This window comes from Narcine bancroftii, chromosome 6 (assembly GCF_036971445.1).
Source record: "Narcine bancroftii isolate sNarBan1 chromosome 6, sNarBan1.hap1, whole genome shotgun sequence".
Taxonomy (NCBI): Eukaryota; Metazoa; Chordata; class Chondrichthyes; order Torpediniformes; family Narcinidae; genus Narcine; species Narcine bancroftii.
In genome coordinates, this window is record NC_091474.1 from 225,276,214 (window position 1) to 225,300,321 (window position 24,108).

General features: G+C 43.5%; 1 protein-coding gene and 1 long non-coding RNA gene across 6 annotated transcripts in view; one reads left to right on the forward strand and one right to left on the reverse strand.

Annotated features, from left to right (window-relative positions):
• The window catches only part of ppil6 (peptidylprolyl isomerase (cyclophilin)-like 6), a 69,860-nt gene that overhangs the window by 13,927 nt on the left and 31,825 nt on the right, over window positions 1-24,108 (reverse strand). For all 3 annotated transcript variants that reach the window (XM_069887584.1, XM_069887582.1, XM_069887583.1), the window contains exons 4-5: window positions 16,313-16,375; window positions 2,465-2,612 (exon numbers count right to left, since the gene is read on the reverse strand). In XM_069887584.1, the coding sequence (XP_069743685.1) occupies window positions 2,465-2,612; window positions 16,313-16,375 (211 nt within the window). The remainder of the gene's footprint in view (window positions 1-2,464; window positions 2,613-16,312; window positions 16,376-24,108) is intronic.
• LOC138737089 (uncharacterized) lies at window positions 3,290-15,765 on the forward strand. Of its 3 annotated transcripts, none has more exons than XR_011340763.1 (3): window positions 3,290-3,577; window positions 7,027-14,526; window positions 15,392-15,765. It is a non-coding gene; the product is annotated as an uncharacterized lncRNA (long non-coding RNA). The 3 variants fall into 3 exon arrangements; XR_011340764.1 differs by having other exon boundaries at window positions 11,947-14,526; XR_011340762.1 differs by lacking the exon at window positions 3,290-3,577 and having other exon boundaries at window positions 6,582-14,526.

Below are 24,108 nucleotides of genomic sequence, written 5' to 3' on the forward strand. Positions count from 1 at the left end.
TCCATCTAGATTCTGTGATGACTGGTGACACCAATGTACAATTCAAAGAATCTGCCAGAATTGAGATTGGACTTTCTTGAAGGAGTGGGTGGTTTGGAGGTGGAGAGCACACTCTTGCATTTATGTTAGGCTTCCATGTGCTCCCAAAGATGTCCTGGATGTTTTTCCTCCACTTTGATTGCTCCTGGGCCAGCAATTCCAACAATTCAGTTGTTATTTTGACTGAGTCAAAGCTTTCAGTTAGATTACAAAAGATTGTTGCTGCTCCGTACATTTTCCTTGGACTTGTCATGAAATGAAACCACACATAGTGCCACTTGGACAGAATTCACACTGTGTGGCTGATGGTAAATTTAATCATTACTCATTATAAATAGCTGATTCTGAAACACAGAAGTCTGTAGGTGCTATGATTGTTGTAAAAACACACAGTAAATGCTGAAAGAACTCAGCCAGTCTCACAGCGTCAGTAGGAGGTAAAGATGTATTACCAATGTTTCGGGTATGTGCCTTCTTCAATGTATAAGCAAAATGCCTTGAATAAGGGATCAGGCCCAAAACATTAGTGTACTGAGATATGGACTGTCTTGCAATGGACCTTTAGTGTTGAGAGCAGAGTTGCCAGCAGACCCTTCTTTGGTTACTCTGAGTTCGGTCTCTGAATATTTGTAGTACAAGAGCTGAATGTGCAGCTTTATGATCGAGGTTGTGTTACCTTGGCTTTGGAGTGGAGATGACATATGTTGAAGAGTTGTTATATAACACTGTTTGACCTGCTGAGTTTCCCCAGCTTTGCGTTTTTACTTCATGTTTTATTCCTATTAGATTAGTTCAACTTTAGCTTAAAGACTGAGGAAAAATATTAATACGAGAACGGATGAGAAAAAGATTGTGTCGTGATGTAGTTTGACTTTGGTTAGGTTCATGACCTTCATGTCATAATGAGGCAAATGTTTAATGGAGACAAATTTTTGCCACAGACAAATTTGAGGATGAGATCAAATATTTTTGTTAGTTAATGAAAGGTGGATGTTGTTATGCAGTGAAAATAGTGATTCAAGGATCAGGGTCTGGCTTATGGAATGAGGAAGTTGAGGAACCTGGCTAAGATTTTCTCTGTGGGATTCAGCAGGGAGACCCTCTATGGTTGCTGCCATCGGGTTTATCTTCTTTCTTGATTACAGTGTCTCAGATTATGCAGCATGTCCTCACTTTCCAAGGTTTGGACAGAAGTTTGATATTATATATTTGATATAAGAAGTTCTTCTTACCAAGTCTTAGAACCTAATTAAAGGTGTAATAGTCATGTTTGTTTTTATCTCTGGACTGGCTTCCCAGTTTGTGAGCTGGTTTGCACAGCAGCAAGGCTGAAGTTCCAAATATCTTTTTTTTAATTTGAGCAAGTTCCAGGAAAAGGTGTTCAAGCTGAAGCATTAACCAGACCCGCTGAGTGCTTGTGGCATTTAGTTTTGGGACCTACTGCCCAGCTATGTTCAAAAGGATCTGTATGGGCTTTAAACAGTCTATTAAAGGACTTGACATGTTTTATTTTAAAATTCTGCAATCACAGAGGTTTATGTCCAAGATAGTGGCACCTGTGTTGGACAGAGTACCACGAGAGGTGCAGACTTTGGGGGAACAGCAGTCCGGTGGAGGGCACCAGAACATACCCCCACCCAAGCTGAGAAGAATAGGAGATGACCTTACAGGCAAGTGACCATGGCAGCAGGCCAGCAAGGGGCTCAGCGGCTTAAGGACCCATACAGGCTATAGGTGACTTGCAGTCTAAGGACTCACACAGGTTGAAGACAGTTGGCAACTTGCGGTGGAAGGAAGCACACAGGCTGCAAGAGAGTGGCTGATAAGGACCAGGTTATCAAAATTGGGATTCGAGAACTTGCTGAGATTGTGATGGGGGTGGGGGGGGGGTGGGGTGGGGGGGGGGAGAGAAAGAAAGAAAAGAGAAAGAGAGAGAGAGAATACTCTCAGAACATTTAGTAAGCAATTAAACACTTGAATCTTGGCGCCTCACAGTTTGGCGGGCAGCAGCCTCCTTTGAAGAAGACCGCAGAGCCCACCTCACTGACAAAAGGCAAAGGAGGAAAAACCCAACACCCAACCCCAACCAACCAATTTTCCCTTGCAACCGCTGCAATCGTGTCTGCCTGTCCCGCATCGGACTGGTCAGCCACAAACGAGCCTGCAGCTGACGTGGACTTTTTTACCCCCTCCATAAATCTTCGTCCGCGAAGCCAAGCCAAAGAAGAAAAAAAAAGAAACACTTGAATGACAAAGGCATATAGACTATAGACTGATTCTTTGGAGTTTGTAACCATTATATATGACACAAGCCAATGTATAGTTTTAAATCTGCAAATAACTTCAAATACCTACTCCAAATGTGTCTTGTTCTGATCAAATTCAGATTGTACAATAATTTTCTTATATTAGCTTTCTGTCTCACCTCCTCCTTGAATCCAACCATTTCTCACTAGTCTGTGAAATATAGTTCCTTTATAGCCCCATGGTAAGCTCGTAGTCGTGGAGCCTGCCTCTGCTGTACACAATCCCTCAAAGTTCTTGCAAGTTTTCGGACAAGTATCTGTAAAAAGCTTTTAATGACCATTGATTAGAATTCTTTCTTCATTATCAAATTGATGTGTGTGTGTGTGTGTGTGTGTGTGTGTGAGCGCACGTATTTATGTGTTTATATGTATACATGTCTGTGTGTGTGTGTGTGTATATATATATATCTCACACACACACACACACACACACACACACACACACATATATATATATCACATACACTCATATATATCTATCTAAATATCTCTATATCTATCTATATATAGATCTATATATATCTATATTTAGTCAGTTTATGGGGTTTGATATGATACTCTGCTCCTCAGAAAGGAACAGCATGTACGTGAATGAATTTAGGTGAGTAGGGGTCCAGGCCCACCATCTTGACATCCCCTCCCGGATCCAGTGGCATGGTGAGGTTCAAGACAGCTGGGGGGAAGTTCTGTAAACACACACACATAATACATATACATATATATATATATATATTCATATTTATTGTGGTGGCTTGCCCGTGCAACAGGTAAACCAGCTCATGGAGTTACGGGCAAGTCTGCAGTAGATATGAGCACCGAATTCATGGCAAGCCCACAGCCTGCCGGCTGACGTCATAAAGGCCCCAGGAGTCACAAGCATCATCAGGTTCTGAGGGATTTAAACACATGCGAGAGTTCTATTAAAGTCAGTTGGTTCAACTCACTCTCATCTCTGCATGGTTCTTTCACTTGCTGTGTGCCTAGTGCAACTACAATGGTGACCCTGATGGTCCAAACAGCATTTGGACCCAACGATGACCATCCCAAGCACACAGAATTCAGTTTCACTGAAACTGCTGACTTTCTGGACCTTGGAGCCACAGGTCTGGTTTGAACAGGTTGAAGCCCAATTCTCAGATTCCACAAAGTATTACTATGTGGTTGGGTTCACTTGACCAGGAAGTAGCAGGTTACATCATTGACTTCCTACAACAGCCACCAGTTGTGGACAGGTATGAAACAATCAAGGCACTCCTGATCCGTACTTTTGGCTTCTCTAGCCGTGACCATGCAGTGTGGTTGCTCCACATGGATGGCCTAGGCGATTGAGCGCCATCAGCCTTAATGAACGAGGTGCTGGCACTAGCAGATGGCCATAACCCATGTTTACTTTTTGTTTCTTGAGCAGATGCCAAAGATATATGCCTCCTCATTGTTGATGACGATTTCTGTGGCCTACGCAAAGTAGCGGCTATACAGATATTCTGTGGCGCACCCAGCAGTATGGAAGGGCCTCCATTGACTGAGTTGCTGTATCACCTGGGCCTTCCCTACGCCACCAACAAAGCTAGTGATACCTGCAGCCGGGAGTGACACCAGTTTGAACCGTTGGTGTTCTTACTGTCAAAAGTGGGGTACAGGAACCCACCTTTCCCACCCACCCTGTTCTTTTCCGGGGAATGCCGGGGCTGGCCGTCGCTAATGGCTTCGGCAGCTGGCAACTGTGATAGGCTCCTTTACTTATGGGACCAATGCTCCGGGCAAAGGTTCCTCATAGACACAGGGGCAGAAGTTAGCATCTTGCCCCCCCCCCCCCACCCCTTGAGCCACAACACCCATGCTGGGAAGTCAGGACCGGTGCTCTCAATAGCAGTATTCGCACATACAGCGTGCAAATCATCCCACTACAGTTTGGTTGCAGCCATTTCACTTGGTCCTTTATGCTGACAGCAGCCTTTATTGGGTGCAGATTTCCTCCAGGTGCACTGCCTCCTAGTGGATCTCAAAGGATGGTGCCTAATGAATGCCAAGACCTTCCAGATCTTCTTGATGGGTGAAGCCAAGTTACCAGCCCTACACCTGGATTCTGTGACTTTGCAGGCAACAAATTTGCCAGAGTACTAGTGGAATTCCCAACCATTATTAGGCCACAGTTCTCCACAGACCCCCCTAAGCATGATGTACACCACATTCCCACTCAAGGACAACTGCTACAAGCCCAGGCACTCAGGCTCACGCCCGAAAAACTCCACCTTGCCAAAGAGTTGTTCAGGAAAATGGAGATGGGGGATCGTCCAGCGCTCAGACAACTTGTGGGCCTCTTCGCTGCACATAGTGCCCAAGTCAGCTGGAAGATGGAGGCCATGCGGTGACTACAGAAGGCTCAATGATGCCACCATGGCCGAAAGCTACCCACAGATTCAGGACTTTGTGGCCAATTTGCATGGGGCACACATCTTCTCCAAAGTTGACCTGGACCATGGGTATCACCAGATTCCTGTCCACCCCAGCGATATCCCCAAGATGGCCCTCATCATCCCATTCAGCCTATTCGAGTTCCTGTGGATGCCTTATAGACTCAAGAACACAGCACAGATGTTTCAGCGGCTCATGGACAGTGGAGAGTGACTTGGATTTTGACTTCATCCACTTGGATGATATCCTGATCACCAGCCACTCACACCAAGAGCATTTGATGCACTTGCACGAACTCTGCCACTGCCTGAGTGAATACAGCCTGGCCATCAACCCTGCTAAGGGCCAGTTCAGGCTGTCGGTCATTGATTTCCTTGGTCAATGCATCGACCGGCATGGAGCGGCTCCCTTGCCGGCAAAAGTCGAGGTCATATGCCAGTTTTCCAGGCCCAGTACAGTCAAGGGCCTAGAGGAGTTTGTGGGCATGATCAACTTTTACCATCGATTCCTACTGTCAGCGGCCCAAATCATGCGACCCCTGTTTGGCCTGATGCCTGGCAAGGCCAAAGAAATCATTTACTTGGGACATGGAGTTAGCAACAGCTTTTGAGCAGGCCAAGGACACCCTTGCAAATGCCACCTTCCTGGTACCCCTACAGGTAGACGTGCCCACAGCCCTCATGGTTGATGCTTCCAACTCAGCAGTCAGTGGCATGCTGGAACAACTAATTGAGGGTCAGTGGAAACTGCTCGTGTTCTTCAGCCGACACATGTGACGCCTGAAGCTGAAATACAGCGTCTTTGACTGGGAGCTGCTAGCCCTCTACCTCACCATCCGACACTTTTGGTATTTCTTGGGAGGGGCAGGAGTTCATGGTCTTCACAGACCACAAATCCCTCACCTTTCCATTCACCAATGTGCTGGATCCATGGTCGGTAGGGCAGCAACGCCACCTGTCGTACATCTTAGAATATCTTTTCTTTCTTTGGCTTGGCTTCGCGGACGAAGATTTATGGAGGGGGTAAAAAGTCCACGTCAGCTGCAGGCTCGTTTGTGGCTGACCAGTCCGATGCGGGACAGGCAGACACGATTGCAGCGGTTGCAAGGGAAAATTGGTTGGTTGGGGTTGGGTGTTGGGTTTTTCCTCCTTTGCCTTTTGTCAGTGAGGTGGGCTCTGCGGTCTTCTTCAAAGGAGGCTGCTGCCCGCCAAACTGTGAGGCGCCAAGATGCACGGTTTGAGGCGTTATCAGCCCACTGGCGGTGGTCAATGTGGCAGGCACCAAGAGATTTCTTTAGGCAGTCCTTGTACCTTTTCTTTGGTGCACCTCTGTCACGGTGGCCAGTGGAGAGCTCGCCATATAATACGATCTTGGGAAGGCGATGGTCCTCCATTCTGGAGACGTGACCCATCCAGCGCAGCTGGATCTTCAGCACCACTGTCAAACACATTTCTGGAAAAAAACGTCATGCCGACACACTGTCTCACATGTCCATCCCTGTCCCCAGGTTATAAAAGTTAAAACCTTGTGTTTTTAAATTCTTAGTTAATTTTGTGCCTGTCTCTTTAAGAAAAGTATTGTTTGTAGTGTTACCATAGTGACTATGATGTAATAATCTTGTAATATCCATGCAGACTAAGAGCATGCATCTCATTCTTCAATGAACTATGAAGGGGATGTGATCTCAAGATAATTTTCTTTGAATTTATTTTATTTCTTCTTGTATATCTCTTTAAAGTTGAATATCGCTATATCTTTAAATACAGTATATGCTTTGTTTATCCATCGTTATGAAAATCTTAATGCAAAGTTATGCAAAAGTTTATCTATTTTATCAATGATTTAAAGCTACATAAAGCTGTAGTTACAAAGTTTGGTTTATTAGATTAATAAGATAGTAATTCAGAAAATTGTAGCCCACGTTGCCTTGAAGATGACACGTTTTGAAATTAGGAAATACTAGAACCTGAAAAGTGTTGTCTATATTTTGATTTAAAAAAAATTAATTGTGAAATTTGTTTGGAAGAAAAGCTTGTAAAATTTGTGTGAAGAACTTACAGCTAGATTTAAAGCAAAAGGCATCTACACAACAGTAGAATATGTGCAATTTGAAATTGAGCCAAGGTCTGGCCAGACACCTGTGACCTTGAAGAGATGAGAAAGCTTGTATGCATGACAGATGCTTGTTCACAGATTCAACACAATTCAGCCAGCAAAAATACTCTTAAAGGGACCACATAAGATACAAATTTGTTTATGTTCCCAGGAAGCAGAGGAAGCCAGGTTGCAGTGTGAAGAAACCAAGATGGATAAGAAGAAGTCTCATCAGGCTGAAGACCTCAAGCAAAGAGCTCTTCTCAAAGAAATGTTTAGTTGTGAGTTGAGCCAGCAAGGCAGACCGACGACGCTCGGCAGGAGGTTGGAGCCAACCACTATAGAAGAAGCGGCTTCAACGACCAAGCAAGAAGAGGCACTGCAGATCTCATTAGCCAGCTTAAAGGTTAGTGGAACTGGAACAGATGAATGAACGTTGCAAAACCACACTGGTTCTGTACCAGCGAAATGCAGAAGATAGAGACTCAATCAGAGGTATCTGAAAGCCCAGAAGTGAATCCTACTGATAGTATTTCCAAGGTTATGAGTGCAGAAATATCTTCAAAGTCTTCAAAGGCATCTAGAGCAAGTACAGCTTCGCGAACTTCAGCATATCAGCTATGCATGCTAAGGCACAAACACTGTCATATCACAACAACAGTGGTTGAAGAAAATATACGCTTTAGAGGATTATGGAAGCTGAAATAAAGGTTCAGCAACTGAGACAAGAGGCCAAAATCAGGAATCAGTAACTAAGGCAAGAAGCTGTATTGAAGAAACAACAAATGGAGCAAGAAGAAGGTTACAAATGGCTAGTAAAGAACAAAAAAGATTATTGAATATAGAAAAGACAAAACTAGAGCTTGAGGAACAATGTGTTATGAATATGGACAGAGTCAAAGCATTAGCTCAGGCTTCTGCAAAATTTATCACTCAAAGTGAAATACCCAAAGGGCTAGCACCTAAGATTCCAGCAGATCAATGGGTACCGCAGCCACATGAAACGAGTTGACTCGAGCAAGGAACCACGGGTAGTGCTGCTAGTACTCAAATGTCAATGACCAACCCTGTGGAAAGAGCGAGTGACATTCAATCTCTCCAGAGCACACAACATAAGGATTTTCCAGAAAGGAGGGTATTTCAAAAAAGTTCAAGCACGCTAGTGGATCATACTCAACCATTGATGTCACTTCATGTTGCTGGAAAACCAGCTACAAGTCAAGGATCTCCACCAGTGCCATCACCTACATGCCAAGGATCCCCATCAATGCCATCTCAAGGTCCTACACCGATGGCACCAGTTCGAGATCCGTTTTTTCCATTTACAACATGACAACCAGTCGCAAGCCATGGTAGACAAGACAATATAATGTCACTCATACCAAAACAAAATGAAATTTCTTATATGTTAGTGCAGCAACAAGGTTCATATGGTTTTCCTAAAAAGGAAATTCCAGTTTTTAATGGAGATTCATTACAGTATCTGACATTCATGAAATCCTTTGAACATCACATTGAAAGTGATACTAAAATCACTAAAGATGGTCTTTATTACCTGGAACAGTAAACTGGAGGACGGGTGAAGGAGTTAGTCAAAGTTGCCAACATATGAATCCAGACCAAGGTTTTAAAAGGGCAAAAGAATTGATGTGTCATCATTGTGGAGATGAACATAAAATCGCAAGGGCCACATCGACAAGATGCTTTCTTGGTCAGCAATAAAATCAGAGGACACAAAGACTTTACAAGCATATGCACTCTTTCTGAGAGGATGTAGTAATGCAATGGGAAGTAGTGTACATTTGCAAGAGCTGAATTTGCTTGCTAATTTGTTGATTATTGTCAACAATAGGATGAAGGATTTACAGAGAACCAAAATTGCAGAGCTTAAGATGCTTCCTGAAAGGGAAGCCACTTTTGAGGATGATGTACAATTCTTGGAATGGTATGTATATGTTAACACTGTACCAGTATTTCAAAATATTAAGGATAATTCAAAAGTTCCTAAAGATGTAAAGAAGTCTAAATCATCGTCTCAACAGAAACCAAAGGGAAGAACCATTGTTACTGCTGTATCAGATACAAACACAAGATAGACCAAGGAAACAATAGAAAAAGATCAGATTGTTCAAGAAAGCTGTATGTACTGCAAAGATAAGCATGCTTTAGAAAAAAGTTCAAAATTGGAGAAAAAGTCAGATGATGAGAAATTAAACTTTTAAAAAAAAGAATGGAATATGTTTTGGTTGTTTGTGTAAAGGACACATCAGCAAAACTTGTAATAAGCGACTCAGTGTGATATATGCAGTTTAAAGCATCCCAAGTTACAGCAAACTCAATGAGGTAAAGTTGAGAAGGAAGTCAAACAACTGGATCCAAGACTAATGTGACAGTCAAAGAGAGTGCCTCAGCCTCGGTTCAGTCAAATAGTCTTACTGGGGCCGCTGTCAAAGCACTCTCGATAGTTAGTTCCTTAACAGGTTAAAGCTAAAAATGGAAGCTTCATATTGAAGACCTACACATTTCTTGATCCTGGAAGTACCACATCATTTTGTAATGTTGAATTAATTAATAAACTTAATTTTCATGGTAAAAGATCACAAATCTTGTTGAAGACAATGAATGATGAAAGGAACATTGAAACTAATATATTTTCAGGTTTACAGATTGCTGAATTGAATAGCAATGAATTTTGCAATCTTGCAAGTGTATATACTCAGAAGACTATGCCTGTGAATAAAGATAATATTCCCTATCAGGATGATATCAAACAGTGGGATCATCTAAAAGACATTTGCTTACCAAAGATTGATGCCACAATCGAGATGTTAATTGGATTAGATGTACCAAAAGCTCTCAAACCTCTAGAAGTAATAAGGAGTCAAAAATGACAGACTTTATGCTGTGAGTACGTTGCTTGGAGGGACAATTAATGGACCATTAGGAGGAAAAATGAATAATGATCAGAAGTCATCAAATGTAAATGTCAACAGAATTTCAGTTGTCATACTTAATGATCTGTGGGAACAACAGTTTAAAACTGATTTTCCTGAATGTCTCAAAGATAATCAAGAACCTTCGAAGGAGGACAAGCAGTTTCTGGATTTAGTTTCAAATTCTGTTAAACTTGTTGATGGTCATTACTGTATTGCATTACCTTGGAATAAAATAGAAATTTATCTGCCAGACAATAAAATAATTACAGAACAGCGTATGTTGAATTTGATAAAAAATTCAAAAGAAATTCTTCCTTTCATTTGGAATATACCAATGTCATGTTGGACATGATAACCAAGGGTTATGTGGAAAAGGTATCTGAAGATATATTGGAACGTAAAGATAGTAGAAAATAGTATTTACCTCATCATGGAGTTAAACATCCACAAAAGGAGAAACTACATGTAGTATTTGATTGTGAAGCATCATTTCAAGGAGTTTCATTGAATTCTAAACTTCTACAAGGTCCAGACTTAACCAGTACTTAATAGGTGTTCTGATGAGATTTTGTAAAGAACCTATTGTAATTGCTGCAGATATTGAAGTGATGTTTCATCAAGTGAAAGTGCCATCAGAAGATTTTGATTTTCTACTATTGTTATGGTGGCTTAATGGCCATTACAGGAAAGACATGATTAATTACAGAATGACATTTCATCTATTTGAATCAACTTTGTCACTAAGTTGTGCAAATTTTGCTCTCAGGAAATGTGCTGAAGATAATGAAGAGCAATTTAGTTCTCAAACTATAAACATCATCAGAAATAATTTCTATGCTGATAATTGTCTTACTTCAGTGGTTTCAGAAAAAAAAGCAATAAATCTGTATCACGAGTTAAAAGAGAGCTGTAATAAAGGGGGTTTCTTCCTTACGAAATGGATTAGCAACAGTCGAGATGTGTTGGCTGTTATTCCTGAGGCAGAAGGAGCAAAGGAGATAAAACATCTTGTCTTGAATTGTGTCGTTCTACCTGTTGAAAGAATGTTGGGAGTAAAATGTGTGTTCAATCTGATGTTTTCAATTGCAAAATTGTTTTGAAAGAATGACCTTTAACAAGAAGAAGTATTCTTTCGATCGTAAGCTCAATATACGAACCTATGGGAATATTGGCACCGGTAGTATTAATTATTAACAAAATTCTGCAAGAATTGTGAAGAAGGAAATTTGGATTCCATCGCACAAGATTGGAGCATTTGGATTGAGAGTCTTGAAATGTTAGAAAGTTTTTAAGTCAACAGATGTTTTAAACCTACAGACTTTGGAATTGCCACATCTGTGCAGTTACACAATTTTGTTGGCAGAAACGAAGGTGGTTTTGGTAATGTCAGTTATTTACTACTCCAAAAGAGCAAGTACATTGTGGATTTGTAATGGGAAAAGCCTGATTGGCTCCATTAAATCCAGTCACCATATCTCAAATGGAATTGACTGCTGCTACTCTGGTGAGCAAAATGGACACTACATTAAGAAGAGATTTACAGATGGAGTTAGCAGATTCTATGTTTTGGACTGATAGTGCATCAGTGCTTAAATACATTAATAACAAAACCATGAGGTTTCAAACCTTTGTAACAAACAGAGTTAATGAAATTGAAAAGGTTTTGCCTGCTAATCAATGGAGATATGTTGAAAAAGTGGATAATCCGTCTGATATGGCTTCACGAGGATCAAACACTTGGGTGTCCGGTCCTCATTTTCTTTCGCAATCTCAAGAAGAATGGCCTCAAAATCCAGAAGAGTTAAAAGAAATTTCAATGGAAGATCCAGAAATCAAAAACACAAATGTGAATACTATTCAAATATCTAATGAGAATTATCTGATCACTCAATCAATTTGCTATCACACTTCGTGGTTTCATTTGAGAAAAGCAGTAGCATGGATTCTTAGGTTAAAAACTATGTTTTTAAATCTTATCAAGAAAGAGAATCTGAAGACTTGAAAGAGCTGTTATCTAACAGTTAGGTAAATGCTGAATTGGAGATAATTCATTTTTGTTAAAAAAAAAGGATTTGATAATGAGATATCAAAATTGAAGAAGAATCTGAATGTTACAAAAACAAGTTGTGTTTACAAGCTAAATCCTATTCTTGTAGATGATGTATTGAGAGAAGGAAGAAGATTGGAAAAAGCAACAATGCAAGAAGTGAAACATCCAATTAGCTAAGGAATTTCATATTTCTGTTTGATTGTTCGACATATATATGAGAAAACAGGCCATGGTGGTTGTAATCATGTGTTATCAGAATTACGCCAGAAATATTGGATACTTGGTACTTCAACAATGACCAAAAGAATTATATAAATATGTGTTAATTGCTGACGTGCAAATGCTAAACTTGGACACAACAAATGCCAGATTAAAACCAAGACTGGTTACTTAAATAGACATATTACTAAAATCTGTCTTTAACAAGAAGCAGAAAATTTCGATTTCTAATCTTAAACTTACCATATTTACTTTTGTATCTGTAATGGTAATTATTATGTATTAGCCATTAATGTCTATTATAATAATTAGAGGCCAGAATATAAAAGTTAAATCCTTGAGTTTTTGATTTTTAGTTAATTTTGTGCTTGTATTGTTTGTAGAATTACCATAGTGACTATGATGCAATATGTCGTAATATCCATGCAGACTAAAAGCTTACATCTCACTCTTTGACGAACTATGAAGTGGACATGAGCTTGAGATAATTTTCTTTGAATTCATCTTATTTCTTCTTGTATATCTCTTTAAAGTTGAATATCATTATATTTTAAAATACAGTATATGCTTTGTTTATCCATCGTTACAAAAATCTTAATGCGAAGTTATGCAAAATGTTTATCCATTTTATCAATGAATTAAGCTACATAAAGCTGTATTTACAAAGTTTGGTTTATTGAATTAATAAGATAGTAATTCAGAATATTGTAGCCCACGTTGCCTTGAAGATGACATGTTTTCAAATGAGAAAATACTAGAACCTGGAAAGTGTTGTCTATATTTTGATTTTAAAAAATTAATTGTGAACTTTGTTTGGAAGAAAGGCTTGTAAAATTTGTCTAAAGAACTTACAGCTAGATTTAAAGCAAAAGGCATCTACACAACAATAGAATATTCCAGAAGCCTTTGGGAACATGTCTGTGAATTGTGCAATTTGAAATTGAGCCAAGGTCTGCCCAGACACCTGCGACCTTGAAGAGATAAGAAAGCTTGTGTGCATGTTCACAGATTCAAGACAATTCAGCCAGCAAAAATACTCTTAAAGGGACCATATAAGATACAAATTTGTTTATGTTCCCAGGAAGCAGGGGAAGCCAGATTGCAGTGTGAAGAAACCATGGTTTAGCCCACCTGTCCATTCGGGCAACTATCCAACTGGTGTTGGATAGATTTGCTTGTCATGGCCTACACAAGCAGGCTGGGCACTAGGCCAGGACATGCAAACACTGCCAGACCTCCAAAGTCTAAAGGCATATGAAGGCCTTCCCTTCAACCCAATGCACAGGAGGTTTGAGCATATCCATGTGGACATCGTCGGTCTGTTGCTGGTCTCCTGGGGCGGGGGGGGGGGTGTGGCAAGATACCTGTTCACCATGGTCAACAAGTTCACCAGGTGGCCAAAAGCCATACCACTCGCCAATATGTCCACGGAGTCCTGCTTCAGTGCCCTCAATGCAAGCTGGGTTGCATGATTTGGCCAGCCTACCAACATCACCTCAGATAGGGGGTCGCAGTTCACTCCAGCCTATGGTCAGTGCTGGCACAGCTACTTGAACTCAGCTGCACCATACCATGGCCTACTATCCACAGTCCAACTGTCTGGTAGAGCGTATCCACTGGCACCTGAAATTGGCTTTGATGGCACACCTCCAAGGTCTGGATAGGATGGATGAGCTCCCATGGGTGTTTCTTGGCATCCGTGCAGCTCCCAAAGAAGATCTAGCTATGTCTTTGGCAGAGTTGGTATTTGGCACTCTACTGACAGTTCCAGGCATTTGTGCCAGCGGCCCCTGGCATAGAGGAGACACCCGCGGCAGTGCTCACAAGACTCTGAGAGAAGGTAGGAACACTAGCTCCTGTCCCAACCTCGTCACAGCCCAACACCTTCCTTTGTACCCAAAGACCTCCAGGAATGCGACTTCATCTTCGTCCGCAGGGGAATGCTCCACTCCAGTGGCTGTATGGGCCATACAAGGTGGTGCATCAGAATGGAACCAGATGAATCCCCGATGTTAGTAACCATGAGGAGATCTTACCACCATTGGCCACCTCAAGCCAGCACACCTAGACTTGGTATACCCTATGACTGTGCCACCCCCATGCCACCAAAGGCTAAAGATATGTTGGCTGTGGACTCCACACCTCCTAATGCCTGTTCTGGGGGGGGGATTGCCTGTGATGGCTCACCCATGCAACAGACGAACTGGCTCATAGAGTCATGGGCAATTCCATGGCAGATCTGTCTGAGAGAGCTCCAGGTGCAGGGCAAGCCCACAGCCTGGTGGCTGATGTCATAAAGGTCCCAGGAATCGCAAGCATCATTGGGATTTGTGGGATTTAAGCATGTGCGAAAGTTCTATTAAAGTCAGTTGGTTCAACTCACTTTGAACTGTATGGCTCCTTTGCTTGCCACGTGCCTAATGTAGAAGGGGCCATGGCAAATGCAGGGCAAATAGAGGAGATACGGGTAAGGGCTGAATTGATGGCAGTAGAGGGGAAGTCATGTTTTCTTAAGAAAGAGGACTTGGATGTTCTGGAATGAAAATCCTCATCCTGGGAGCAGATACAATGGAGGCGAAGGAATTGAGAGAAAGGAATAGGGGACAGGGTACAAAATGTAGTTGAGGTAGTTGTGGGAGTTAATAGCTTTGTCGAAAATATCTGTGGAGGTGGAGACAGAGAGATCGAGAAAGGGGAGAGTGCTTCCAGAGATGAACCAAGTGATTTTGAGGATGGGGTGAAAGTTAGCAGCAAAGTGGATAAAGTTGATGAGCTCATCCTGGGTGCAGGAGGCAGCACCAATGTAGTCATCAATGTAGTGGAGAAAGAGTTGAGGCATCTGATGCTTTGTGACTAAGCCCTCAGGGCCAAAATATTGGTTATCTTTTACTTTCTATAGATGCTTTTTGACCTGTTGAGTTTCTACATCACTTTTGTGTATTGCAAAAGTTTCTTCCAGGCGAGGCAGAGCTTTACAGACACATCGTCCAATCTAATCTACTGAATTCAGCGTACACAGTGTGGCCTCCTCTTTATCGTTGATACCAAATGCAAATTGGGTGCCCACCTACTTTCTGTTTTCTGTGTCTAAAATTGAGCTTCCTGTCACCAACCATTTAAATTCCCCAAACCATTCTGGCAGTAATAATGACTTTTCATGGTCTCACCCATGGTCAGGGTGAGGCTAAACGTAAACATGAAGAACAACACAACATATTCCTTATATTGATGAAGGGTTCAACTGTTCTTTTTCTTCCACTGATGCTGTTCGACTCACTGAGTTCCTCCAGCAGATTGTTATTTAATGCAGTTGTTGTTTATCTCCCATTTAGACTGATGGTTCAGCAGCTCTTCAGTATTCCTCTTAAGTGTCCGGCTGGATTTTGAGCAGAAGTTACTGGAAAGAAGCTACAACTTTCCAAATATGCAGTCAAGCGGGGATGATGCGATGAATGCTATTATTTTCTGGTAAATCTGCTCTTTCGTGAATTCTCCCAACATAAGCATTGCCAGGATTTCAAGGTCTTTTAGGTAAATACCTGTGGTGAACAGCAGTACACTCATTAATCTGGCTCCATCCCACCCTGGGACTGTACCTGTGGCTCCTCCCTCTTGATCCTGCATAAAAGCTCCAACACCATAACCCCTCCTCAGAAAGCCTGGATCACAGCCCAGGATGAGTAAATAAAAGACTAAAGTTCCGTAACTCTAGTCTTTTGAGTTATTGATAGCGCCTCAGTACCATAAGAAGACTTACTCTGGAGTAAGTACCATTTCTCACTCACGTGCAGAAGAATTCTGGAGTCAGCAAACAGAGGCTGGTAATCTGCCTGAGACAGAACACCAACAACCAGTGACTGGTGGGGAGTGGGGAGGGGAATGAGACTCTGTAATTTTAAAATACTATTTTGTATGATGTATATAATAATGTTCTATATGAGTCTTGGAAAAATAAAAAATAAAGTATTAAAAAAAAAGCAACCAATGTCCGAGGACCCGAAATGCACAGGAAGCAGGGGTTAATGGCAGCTCCGCAGTATTCAGCTCATCTGAAAAGTGTTTTATTTGAATCAATGTGTTTAAGGGTAAGAGGGTCTAAAAGTATGATAACGTAAAACGGAAAATGCATCAAATGTGGAATCTCATCAGCAGGCAATATTTTCATGTTTACCATGGCCAATCTAAGACAAATATCTTCTCCATTAATTCTGAAGGTACGAGGGCAGTAAACAATGTATCACTGGATTTCTTACCTCAAATAATAATCTCCCTATCGGCTGCTGATCAATGGAAACTTCCATGTAAACAAATGTATGCTGCAGAAAACAGAGACGACCGATTAAAACATTAAACCAGTTCAATGAAGTTAAACAAGTTAGGTAAGACTGATTAATTCAATCCTAAAGAAAGCAAAGAAACAGGAAAGGTGAGGGATCCTGAAGATTGAACTTACAGTTAGGAGCAGGTAGTGAAACATAGGATCCAGAATTTGTAATCACCATCTGCTCTGAAGTTTAGTATGTGCCAGAGATCAGACAGGAAGGGAGCTGACATGAGGTCATTGGAAAACTGTAGCTGCCATTAGTTACTACAGAGTCAGAATAATGTATTATGGATTGAATTGAGAAAATTTATTTGGACATTACTCATTTTTTTCTTCATCAAGGGTGTGAACATCATTATAGCAAGGTCCCCATTTAATGTCCACAGATGTCCTGATGATAATGGAGTGAACTACAAGGCTATTTAACAACAGAAAATGGCAGTGAGTCGATTTAATTGGAGGCCAGATTGTGTAAGGACTTCATATTCCATGAGATTCACATTTTTACAATCTGGTAATCTCTTGCGTAACCATTGCTGTTTCAAAAAGATTCCAGATTAATTTGCTGATTTAAATTTTCCAGTGGTATTGATGGGATTTGTAGTTATGTCCCTGGATCTTCAATGCAGAGGTCCAGATAACTATTCCAGTAAGTTAACTACGGTACTCCAGTGCCTGAACAAAGTTAAGGAAAGGTCCAGATGAAGTAGGCAAAATGCAAGAAAAATGCTCCAGGCACAGGATTTGGAATAGAAAGCATGAATCATGAAAATTTTGTGAACCCGTATCGAAACTCCCAACAAAGGCACATGAAACAGCAGATGCTGTAACCGGGGGGCAAAAAAAACCTCAACCTGCTGGAGGTACTCAGTGGGTTGAGCAGCATTGGTGGAGGTGAAAGGAATTGTTCACGCTTCGGGAAGAGAGAGTGAAAGCAGTCAGTATAAAGAGGAGGGGGAGAGGGGTGAGACAAGTACCGGATGGTGATATCTGGACTGAGGAGGGGAGAGGAATGGAGCCAGGAGTGGGACGAGGACAGATGGATTTGGGAGACAATCAGCTTTGCACCTCCTGGTTTCATCCACCAACTATATCAATCAGATCCGCTCCTCCATCCGCACATTTCTAACTTAAAAGTTTCCTGTTATCATATTCCTTGTATCAGATTCTAGCACTGCTAAATTTTGATTCCCTACTGCTTCTATCTGCACTTTCACCCTGCCCTTCCATCATCTGCCTGCCCAGTTTAAAAAATGTTTTTCCCCTTGTTTGCTTCCACCTATCACCCATTCTCCAATTCTACCCTTCCCCTTCATCTGTCCAACATTCCTTATCATCTTGCAGTCTGTCTCATCCATCCACTTCAATTTATACTAACTACTACCTTCACTCTCAGTCCTGATGCAGGGTCTCAACACAAAACATCAATAATTTTTCATTTCATTTCCACAGATGCTGTTTGACCCACTGAGACTCTCCAGCGTTTTGTTTTTTTTTAAATTTTGAAAATGCCAAAAGTGTGCTGGAGTGATAAATCAGGTAGTCAACGTCTGAATAAGCACAGTCATTGCTTTTGGTACCAAGTTTACCTTAGCAATGATAATACTTTTTGGATATTATTCCAGGGAGTTCAGATTTTCTGATGGGATTATTTCGGAGACTTCTCTCTAGACTCACTAATATGAATGATAATCCCACAATACTAATATAATTTATATAAAATGGAGCCTGCTTTTCAAATTTGTATTAATAAGAGTGTGGTTTCTACTCAAGGTGTTGGGTATAAGCCCACCCTCTGCTGGACATCATGACACCCACGTCATGATGTCACCCTTCCATATATATAACCCTATGTGTCAGTAGCCATGTTAGTCTATTAGAAGTAAAAGATGAGAAAGCAATACATCTCCGAGTTTTAATTGTGTGAGTGCATACACAACAGTGGTGATGAGGAATGAAATGAACCCTACACATACTCCATGCACCAACTGTGAGAAAGAAAACAACAGAAGAAAGGTGGAAAATGGCAACCCCCCAAATTTCCACCAAAAGATCAAGGTGAATGCGCGCCAAGATGGCGGAGGGAAAGTTCGGGGAATTCAACAAAGTAGAAGACAGTTGGGATAACTACACAGAATGGTTTAACCATTACTGCGTAGCCCACAATATAGTGGAAGGTCCAGTAAACTGCAAATGTGCCTTCTTCCTCAACATAATGGGCAGCAAAACATTCAACCTCCTTAAGACCCTGGGATGAAGACATTCAACGAATTATGCACAGCTCTAAGGAACCATTTAAGCCCCAAATCATCAGTTATGGCAGAAAAGCAACGATTCTATTAAAGGAGACAAGGACCAGGAGAAACAGTATGTAAATACCTGGCATCGTTGGGCAAACTGGCGGAACACTGTCATTTTGAGCAGTTTCTAAATCAAGCACTGTGAGACAGATTAGTGATGGGGCTGGCAAATTGCCAAGCAAGGCAAAAAATATTAGCAATGGATCAGGACGTTACGTTACAGATTGCATACAGAACTGCCTGCAGCTCTAAAACGGCAGATAAAAACTTGGATGTGGGTTAGCCAGACCTACTGGTCAGGAGGTCATCCCGTCAACAATGCTTCCGCTGTGGGAAATACAACCACCGACCAGAAAACTGTTCCATCAAAAATTCTAAATGCAACCATTGCAAAACAGAAGGACATATCAAAGCTAAATGTGGCCTCCAAATAAACAGGCAGCTGAAATCAAAACAATTGTAGAGAGAGAGAGAGAGAGAGAGAGAGAGAGAGAGAGAGAGAGAGAGAGAGAGGCAACCTAGCAACGATGATAATAACAGCCCAACAGCTGACCTTCAAATTCCTGAAATTTCAGCTCATGAGACATTACACATCCAAGGAATAAATTGAGGAAACACAGCAATCTTTTTACAGCTAAAAATAAACAGACACCCCCCTGAAGATGGAGCTAGACACAGGGGCAGATGTGTCCCTAATGCTGTTAAGTGTAAAGGAACGCTTGCTAACCCGCCTCCGGGTAAAAACAACTGAAATAACTCTCAGATCTGGTACAGGAGACAGAATCAAAGTGTTTGCAAAATGTTTGGTCCAAGTACAATACAAACAACAGCAACCAAAAACACTCTCTCTCTCTACATCGTAGATACCCAGGGACCAGCATTCTTCAGAAGAAACTGGCTACCACACATTCCCCTAGACTGGCTGAAAATCGGTCCAATACTAAATGTAAACTACACGGACACCTCCAAGCCAGAACTCGACCAAATCCTCAACAACCACACAGTGGTTTTCCAACAAGAATTGGGGAAAAGCAAAGGTGTTCAAGCCAAACTGCAATGAAAAGATAATTGCCAAAATTCTTCAAAGCCAGAACAGTCCCATTTGCTATGAAAGGGAAAATTGAGACTGAATTAAACAGGCTAAAACATGAAGGCATCTTAGAACTAATACAGCGATTGGGCAGTGCCCATCGTACCCGTATGAAAAACAAACGATGAAATTTGCATTTGTGGCGATTACAAAATCAACATCAATCCATCTCTCAAAATACCCGAACACCCCATGCCCAAGGCAGAAGAATTGTTCCAAGCATTAAACGGAGGGCAAAAAATTCACAAAACTAGATTTGTCACAAGCATATAAACAAATAGAATTGGACAATAAAAATCAAGGGAATATGTGACAATCAATCCCCATCTGGGACTATTCACCTGTACACAGGCCCTTACGGAATATCAGCAGAACCTGGGATTTTCCAACCAACAATGGACATCAATCAGTCTGTACAGTTAAGGCAATGAAGCTGCAGCTCACCATGTAGAGGTCTTCGATGCTCGCCTCCTCTAACCTCTCGCCTGGCCAAAGCCGACAATAGCAGTCGCTGAGGGGCCCTACATGGAAGAGACCATTGCCGCCAATGCAGTCTGCCACTGTAAGTACTGTGGGTCTCAGTGTGGGTCGGATAGGCGTTCCAGAAAGAACTGTGAGGGACTCACATTGCTCCCAATATGGCAAGAAAGGCCACTTCGCTAAAGTGTGCCTCTCCAAATTCACCAGGAGCGCTGTGGCCCTCTGCGACCAACTGGGAGCCCCTCTCGACTCTCTGGAAGCCCCCACGTGCGGATGCCAGGCAGCGCCATCACTCTCCCCAGCACTTCCGCCCGTACCGACGATGTTACTTCGGGCCCAGCCGTCCAACTATGCCGCCGCCATGTACTCACCATGGGCGCCACCATCTTTTATTGTCCAACTTCTGCCTGCACCAGTGACATCAATTCCACCTTCACTGACGACGTCACTTCTGGCCGGGTCGCCTGACCATGCCAATGTCATATGCGTCTCCTGGGCGCCACCATCATGGACCAGCCAACCCCCATCCATCCCAACTCGCTGACCAGATAACATGGTCAACATGCGTGCATGCAAAACAGCGCACGCATCGCACCCCTTGCTCCTAAAGACACCATCTGGCCGCTACACGCCACAACCGTTGGTGACATGGTCAACGAGATAGCAGTAGTACTGAGAGCTTAGTGCATCTGAATGTGGTCCGTACGTTGAAACACAAAGTATACCCAGCGAACTTCGCTATCACTTTCGCATCCCATGCACTAGGGTGCTGCCCGGTGAACTTGACAGTTGGGGGGGGGGGAGGAACTTACCAAGGGTTCATGCTCCTGGTCCTGCTCAAGCTTTGTGCCCTGGTTACCCTGGGACTTGACTTCCAATGTTACTTCCACAGCCTCACCCTTACCTTCAGTGGCCCATTCTCCCCACTCACCATCCACAGCACAAAGTCCAGCGACCGTCCCCAGTCTATCTGTGGGCTTTCCACCCTACAGGTGTCCCCACCGTCCCTTTTCAACTACCTGTCGCAGGATTGTATGCCTATAGCAGCCAAGAGCAGGTGCTACTGTGCAGCCAACAGGACATTTATCAAGGCCAAGGTGAGACAGCACCAGCCCCTGGAGAGCCCAGGTCCTTGTCATAAAAGAGGGTAGCAAACTGAAGATAGTCATCTACTGTAATCAGACTATCAACTGGTACACCCAGCTGGATGCTTACGCACTCACCTGATCGCCAACATGGTCAACAAGATAGCCCAGTCAGGGTTTTCTCCTCGATTGACCTGGTAGGCCTACCATCAACTCCCCATTTATGCCTGAGATAAAACTTATACTGCCTTTGAGGCAGATGGATGTCTCTACCAGTTGTGCCGGGTTCTGTTTGGGGTCACAAATGGAGTCTCCGTGTTTCAGAGGGAGATGGACTGCATGGTAGATTGGCACAATCTAAGAATGACTTTGCCATACCTGGAAAATGTGACCAACTGCAGGCACAACCAGTCAGACCATGATGCCAACCTGGAGAGATTTCCCTGGATGGCAGAGGTACTGAACCTCACCCTCAACAGGGAGGTGCATGTTCAGTACCACTCACTTCATCAGTCTCAACCCCTAATGGAACTGCACCTCCCCCACATGCTCAAGGCCCTCCACAGGTGCCCAGGGATCTTCTCTTGCTACTCCCAGTGGGTCCCTCACTTCTCAGACAAGGTCCGCCCACTGACCCAAGCCTCCACCTTTCTCCTCCCTGCGGAGGTGCAAGCGGCCTTCGCCCTCATCAGACAGGACATTACCAATGCACAATGCATGCCATGGATGAGACCACCCCATTCCAGATGGAGTGCGATGCCTCTGACATTGTACTCACTCCCACCCTCAATCAAGGGGGAAGACCTGTAGCCTTCTTCTCCAGGACCCTCTATGGTTCAGAGCTCGGGCACCGCCATTGAAAAGGAGGCCCAGGCGATCGTGGTAGCAGTCTGCCACTGGCACCACTACCTGGCAAGTAGAAGGTTCACCCTTCTCACAGACCATCGTGCAGTGGCATTCATGTTCAGCTCCATCCACAAAGGCAATATCAAAAACGACAAGACCTTGCACAGGAGAGTCGAGCTGGCCACTTTCAGCTATGACATCCTGTATAGGCCAGGGAAGCTCAATGACTCCCCCCAATGCCCTGTCCCAGACCTGCACCAGTGCACAGTCCGAACAGCTTCAGGCACTGCATGACACTCTTTGCCACCTGGACATGACGCACCTGTACCACCTAATTAGGTCCCGTAACATCTCCTTCACCGTCCAAGAAGTCTGGACCATGAGCCCTGCAGGGTCTGTGCGGAGTGCAAATTGTGCTTCTTCCGCCCACCATAGACCCAGGTATTGAAGGCCACTCAGCCCTTTGAGCGACTCAGCGTCGACTTCAAGGGACCACTGCCTTCCACGAATAAGAATGTCTATTTCCTCTCTGTTATAGATAAATACTCCCGTTTTCCCTTCACCATCCCTTGCCCTGGTACCTCCATGCCATATGGTCACTCTTGTGCATGGCTACCAATCAGACCCCTCACAAATGCCTTTTCTCCTTTCCTAGGAAATCGGCAACTGGCGTCTCCAGACCTGTACTCCTCTGCAAACATGTGAGTTCCTACAAATTCAACCCCCTGGTCAAGCAGGTTCACCTCCTCCATTTAAACCCAAATTACGCCTACATCAGGTACTCCAATGGACGTGAGAACACTGTCTCACCCAGGGACCTGGCACCAGCAGGGGGCCAGCTCTCTCACCACGGGCACTCCTGGCTCATCCAGGATCCCCTGGGAGCCGACAAAGTCTCTCCGTCTTTCCAGAGGGCCCCACTCCCTGTGACCTGCCCCACACCTACATCCACCCTCTGCCAGACACCATCTCGACGGCACCACCAGCTGCTCCAGATCCAGCCGATCTTCAAGTGCCCTACCCCTACCAACCATTGACCAGGAGCCTGTCCTGAGATGGTCCCAGAGGCACAGATGACCGCCAGTCTGCCTGAACCTGTAGATACTACTCAGTACAGAGAACACCACGCCCCCTCCCAGACTCATTCTAAAAAGGGAGTGCATGTGGTAATACAAGCATTACACTGGCCACTTTCCTACCAGCCTACTGCAGGGGGCAACCACTGTACCTGCAGGTAAGTGACCTGGGAGGGTGGCCCCACCTGCCAGCTGTCAATTACCGGCCCGTATAAAGACTCAAGCTGGCCCCTTCATGGACAGTCAGATAGCCAGCAAAACACTGAGACTGGTGTCTACAAATTTAAGCTAATTAAAGCCTATTGTACAGTCTGTGGACTTTGCTTCAGAATTATTCATGCAGCAGCGCTCACATGATGGTTCAGGCTTGAGCCTGTCATCAAGGTAAATGGAGCTAACTGTGGTTTTATTTAAGATAGCGACACCTATGATTGGCAGCATCCACAAGGAGTTACAAGGAAGTAGAGGACTGGTGCAGGGCACCAGAATATGGGGAGATGACACCCCCACCCCACCATCTGAGAAGGAGAAGCAAGAGGAGATGACCCACGGAAAGTTGACCACAATGGTGGACTGGTGAGGGGCTCTGAGGCTTAAGGACCCATACAGGCAGAGGGACTCAAGGAGAGGAACCCATGCAGGCTGTAGCTACTGGAGACTGCGGTCAAGGGATTCACTCTTGGTGGACTGCCGGAGACTGGCTCAAAAATGGATGAAGGGGTACCAGGTATTGGAACCGGGATAAGAGAGGGTGCCGAGGGCACTGAAGTGTTCCTAATCATATCAGAGGTTCAGTCCTGGTGCTCAGATTGCTAATAGTTGGGGCTGGACTATGTGGCTGCGGAGAC